Raw genomic sequence first — 6000 nt, 5'->3', positions numbered from 1 at the left:
TGCTGCCTGACCTGCTGTGCTGTTCCAGCAATAAAGTTTCAACTTTGATCTCCAGCATCTGCAGACCTCACTTTCTCCTGTTGTGAATGGGTGCTTCAACAACTTTCCCAGTCATGTTGGAAGCACCCTGAGCAACTTTAGGACCAAGCCAATCCGTCAGTGTCATGGGTAGGTGTGATAGCCAGTGTCTGTCTAAATGTTTTTTTGGAAGACATTTTTGATGTAGGTGGTAAGCACCATAATTTGATTGCATGTGCAGCAGCCCTTATGGAAACTACCATGGTCAGCCTTAAAGATGGTCTTTACTTCCAGAGATATGCATTGCAAGGTAATGCGCTCAAAGTTTTTAAAGTACACAAACTATCAGTCAGTAGTTGATTGCCCATGGGAAATCTTTTCTGAAAGTTTGGAATAGTAATGATTTTTACCATATACTACATCTACAAGAGTGTATTTGAGCTGATTTTTGTGTAGAACTGGCTCAACGAAGTGTGAGCACAGGGGCAAAGGTATTTCAAGAATTGGGGTGCAATGTTGTCACATTGAGGCTCATTGTAAGCTGACCATTGGCTAGGATGTTCTTCAAGTCCAAGATGATGTGACGCTTAATCCATGTGTTTTTAGCAACTTGGCATTGCCTAGATATTTTGGCTGCCACTCAGGATCGTCTGCAAGCTTTACTCATTTTAGGGGTAAAGGTTGCATTTCAACAAAAATGTTTTCTGTTTTAAGTCTACCCTCCAAACTCCTGCATGATCCCCCATGTTTTGCCTCATTTAAATACCTCCAGAACCCTGACATCTATATTTTGATTGGTGGGTTGCGCTTCGGCGGATCGATGTGGACTTGTTGGGCAAGGGCCTGTTTCCACACTGTAATGTAATGTAATCTAATCTAATCTAAAAGAAGTGACTGCTGAGATAGAAGGATCTGGGTGCCCACTTAAATGAAACACACAAGGTTAATATGCTATATAAGTAGGAAGGAATGTTCATCTTTATTGCCAGGAGAATGGTGAATTAAAATACAAAAGTTTTGCTGAAACCCCACAGAGCATTGGTGAGATCACACCAAGGTTATTACAAACAGTTTTGATTGCCAGAGAAATAAATATTTTTAATCAACCATCTCGAGATGTTGTGACTGGCCTCTTGAACAAGTTGGGCTTTAACTCAGACCTTCTGACTTAGAAGCATGGACACTGCCGCTGTAGGTTGAGTGATACTTAGGTTTAGAAAAGATCATCTTAGTGAAACCTATAAAATTGTGAGGAACTTGCGTGATGTAAGGTGTATGATTTATAGATAAATTTAAAATTATTGATTTTTAGAGATTGGAGTTTGAGCTAGCAGCATGTAGGTTTTAGTTTGTGTTTATGTATGTTGTGGGGGTTGGTTTAATGATTAACTTCTAAGTGTTTTTGGTATTCCCTTTAATACAGAGGATTAAGGAATGATCTAATTGAGGTATTTAAGGTGATTAATGGAACTGATATAAACTGAGAAATAGGGCTGGGCTGTTCTTGGATAATATCAGAAAGCACTTTATTTACACCACGGTAGGGAAAATCCAGAACTCTGTCAAAAATTTGTGGAAAATTTCTCTCATTGTAAACATCTCAAAAATGAAAATGCTAGGTTTTTGTTGGACACGAGATTAAGGGCCTTGGAACTGAGATATGTCGGTGGCAGTATGATACACATCATCCACAATATAATGAAATGGTAGAGTAGGCTTAGTGAGCAGATGACCTACTGTCTGTTTCTTTCTGATGTTTGCACATTGTTATTGTCACTAGTGAAAGTTGGGGACATTCCTGCTTTGATATATAGTGGATGCAAAAGAAACAATATAATTTTATTGTTTTATATATGTTAAGAGTCACTTATAGGACATAGGATTATTCATATCCTCTTGTAAATGCACCACTTTTACTGAAAAATGGTTATAAGTCAGAATCCGTTCTCATCCTTGCTCCATCCAAGGCCATTCTGAGAGTTTGAGCAAAATGTTTTGATAAAATACAAATTCAAGAAGAATATCTGAGCAGAGACCAACCCAGTTTTGAACTGATAATCATATAATCCTTCTTTCCTCATAAGTATCTGGAGATCTTGCTTACCTTTTTTTTTGGAAGGAATTCAAAGATGAAATGGCTTTTGAGTATGAGAGTTATTGTTTTGATGTACCAATACAAAACTCATTCCTGCCTGTTTGTTTTACAGCTTGCACATCCATTTCCACTAAATCTGCCATTTTCAAATCATCTACAAATCAATAATGGGCCGACTCACTCTTTTCAGGTATTTCTTTTACTCTCGGTAGTTAGTATTCACATTCCAGAAATATAGCATGTAATTCTTGTTAATCTTTGAAATGGTTGAGTTTGCTAAAAACAAAATTTAGCCACCGTTTCTAAAAATATAATAGAAGGCAATTGTTAATAAAGATTGGATTAGATTTTGCTTGGTGATCAATTTTTCATAGAATTGGCCAGATTGCTGACTTGAGTGTGCCTATTATACTGTTATAAATGAGATGCGAGGGCCTTGCTAAACTTGCATTTTTGTTTGAGTCTGAGTAGAGCATCGCACTTTACCCTTCTAAATGCAATAAAGCAGAACTAGTTTGATCCCACCTTAGTACAGATATACCTTTGGAATTTTCAACAGTCTTGAGAAATGTGGAGCAGATCTAAGTAGGTTTTCAAGTGTTAATACTTAAAGCAAAAGGAAGTTTAGAAACCAGAATCAAACAAAAGTTTAGAAAATACGTAAAAGACCCATTTAAAGCAAAAGTAGAGAAATGTTAAATTATATATTGAACTAAACTGCAATTTGGATCTCAAAAAATGAGGTATGAAAATATAGCAATTTAAAGAAGCAGCTACAGTTCAATAAATCTCTTTCAAATATTTTAAGTTCAATGCCTTTCATGACACGTGGAGAATTCATGCCTAGAACTTGATTATTACCCCCCAACACTGCATTTTTTTTCTTGTTGAGAATAAATCTGGAAAATATATGAAAGTTTATACATGGCTTAGATGCACATAACAGACTTTTTACACAAATCCTGACGCATACCTAGACCTAGTTCAAGGTTATCCAAATGAGGACTCTTAAATAATTTTGTTACTTTTTGTGTCATATTATTGACAATTTGGTGTCCATTAGTCTTATTTGATGACATTTGTTATGTAACTTAATTCATATAACTGAAGCACTTTATGAAAATAGTGATCCTATTCTACAATGTTTCAAGCAAATTTGGAAGGAATGTGTACTGTATCAGATTTTTTTCAGAACATTGGAAGACAGGAAGGGACATTTTTACACCTTTTGGAAGCACAATGTGACAGCAGACATTTATATTATAAATGATGTAGACTGTTTGCTGGAAGTTTCTCAAACATAAACTCATCCATGTTTGCTTACCAAATTGGATTTTGTTGTTTCAAAATAGAAAGTCACATCAGTTTTTTGATGATTGATGTTTGGATGTTATTACCTGCCTGTCCTGGAGATTTATTTTGTAATTTAAAATGCCATATTGCCAGTGTTACAGTTGGAATGATAGAAATGTTTGACAAGATCTTCATGTGTTAAAGCTGGCAGTGAACTAATGATTGAAAGCATGACCTATATTGAAAAAAATATACATTTCTCAGTAGATTCTCCATATCTGAATGGCTCTAACACTTGTGTTGCTGTAACAGACTCCACCCCAACCAGAAGAGGAAGAAGATGCTGATGATGAGGAGACGGAAGAATTGGGCCACGCAGAAACATATGCAGAATATGTACCTTCCAAATGTATGTAATGAAAAATTTCTGTTTGGAAATTTTTCATAATAGATTTGTGAAGCACTTGTACTTAAAATATTTGGTCACCAACTCTCTATTCTATATTTTAAAAGTCATGGAATTTATTTTGTAAGGAAATTAAACTGTTCAGAAATGTAATTTCTGTACAAAACTATCACTAAAGTTTTTATTAGTTAATCTGTAAAGACCTATTTTGACACATTTACATGGACTTGAACCCAGATCTTCTGATTCAGAAGTAGGGACAATAGGTGCATGAGTAGGCCATTCGGCCCTTCAAGCCACCACCACCATGGCTGATCATCCACAATCAGTATCCTGTTCCTGCCTTATCCCCATAACCCTTGATTCCACTATCTCTAAGAGCTCTATCCATCTCTACACAGCTTTTGGTATAACATATTAGACATCACTTGGTACTGCCTTGTCTGTTTATGTTGTAAGGTCACTTCCATCCTCCTGTAGAGTTAACCTCCTTTCCTTTCGTGCAACACATAAAGGACAGCAGTCTTAGCAAAATGTCTCTCAAATTTTTTTTATCACCCACATGGACATATTACACCACTTCTCTGTGGCATTACAGCCTGAGGTAGAACTTGCTTGTTGACCACTTGACCACAAGTAGGAACACTGCCATGATGCATTAAGATGCTCAGTGACTGTTTTATATGACTGTTTTATACTGCCCTTACTTGACCAAATCTTTCTTAATCCACCTAAATGGTATTCCATGATTCATTTTCTCCCTGTCACATGAAGGATACTACATTTGGTGCAACAATTGCTTACCAAACTGGATTTTATTATTTGAAATGGACTTGAACCCAGATCTTCTGATTCAGAAGTAGGGACAATAGACAATAGGTGCAGGAGTAGGCAATTCGGCCCTTCAAGCCAGCACCACCATTCGTTATGATCATGGCTGATCATCCACAATCAGTATCCTGCCTTATCCCCATAGCCCTTGTAGTAGCTAATGGCCTTAACCTTTTTCCTCTTCTCTTATTTTTTTTCCTTAGGCAATATCCACCAGAAAAGCGCAGCAGGTCAGGCAGCATCCAGGGAACAGGAGAATCGACGTTTCGGGCATAAGCCCTTCTTCAGGTTCCTGAAGAAGGTTCCTGAAGAAGGGCTTATGCCCGAAACATCGATTCTCCTGTTCCCTGGATGCTGCCTGACCTGCTGCGCTTTTCCAGCAACACATTTCCAGCTCTGATCTCCAGCATCTGCAGACCTCACTTTCTCCTCAATATCCACCAGAAACATTGTTAGCTTTTTCCACTTCTACATGGATAGTATTTACCTTTATTCCACTTTCCATTACTGTCAAGGCTGTTGTCACTTGGTGTAATTACTTTATTTGCTATTAAAACCTGTTGAAGTATTAAATCTCCAAATTAATATTGATGATAGCGAATCTTTTTATTTTGACTTCCATAAAAGTTAAGGTACTTCACCAAATGTTCTGCCCCAAGTTAAAAATAATACCCAAAAGTGTGCATCTCATGTATTGTTCAGCTCTAATCTTAACTTCCTACCCCATGTCCAAATTTCTGTCACGTACTATTGTCTTCTGTTACATCACCAGTTTTCACTCTGCCTCTTGCCTTCTGTGACCAGAACCTAATTATTGTCCTGATTTTCTCAACACTTGCTTTCTCCAACAGTTTCCTTACTCCCACCTCTCATTAGCTATAAGATATTTGGAATCTGGCATAACTTTCCTTCTTGAGCCATGTTGGCATTCCAGATATCTTTATTGTCCTTGGTTCATTTACCTTAAAACCTTTACACAATTTTGCTCTTTTCTACATAAGAAATAACATCCACCTATGCTTTCCATTAAATATCCTCTTCAACTAGGGCAGCATGGTTACTCAGTGGTGCCTCACAGCACCAAGGACCCGGGTTCAATTCCAGCCTCTGGCGACTGTGTGGATTTTGCACATTCTCCCTGTGCCTGCGTGGGTTTCCTCAGGATGTTCTAGTTTCCTCCCACAGTCTAAAGATGTTCACGTTAGGTGCATCGACCATGCTAAATTGTCCATGGTGTCCAGGGATATGCAGGCTAGATGGATTAGCCATGGCTAATGCAGGATTACAGGGGTAGAGAGTGGGGTTTGAATGGGACGCTGTTCGCAGGGGGTCAGTGTGGACTCGATGGGCTGAACGA

At 37.8% G+C, this 6000-nt stretch overlaps 1 protein-coding gene and 1 pseudogene across 3 annotated transcripts in view; one reads left to right on the top strand and one right to left on the bottom strand.

The window, feature by feature from the left end:
* LOC122565355 (protein strawberry notch homolog 2-like) overlaps positions 1-6000 on the top strand; it is a 162866-nt gene that overhangs the window by 100689 nt on the left and 56177 nt on the right. For all 3 annotated transcript variants that reach the window (XM_043721240.1, XM_043721239.1, XM_043721241.1), the window contains 2 exons: positions 2226-2303; positions 3719-3815. In XM_043721240.1, the coding sequence (XP_043577175.1) occupies positions 2226-2303; positions 3719-3815 (175 nt within the window). The remainder of the gene's footprint in view (positions 1-2225; positions 2304-3718; positions 3816-6000) is intronic.
* Positions 4222-4321, bottom strand: LOC122539232 (annotated as a pseudogene).

This window comes from Chiloscyllium plagiosum, chromosome 31, assembly GCF_004010195.1.
Source record: "Chiloscyllium plagiosum isolate BGI_BamShark_2017 chromosome 31, ASM401019v2, whole genome shotgun sequence".
Classification (NCBI taxonomy): domain Eukaryota; kingdom Metazoa; phylum Chordata; class Chondrichthyes; order Orectolobiformes; family Hemiscylliidae; genus Chiloscyllium; species Chiloscyllium plagiosum.
The sequence above is the reverse complement of the archived record's forward strand: the minus strand, read 5'-3'. Positions and strand labels throughout refer to the sequence as shown.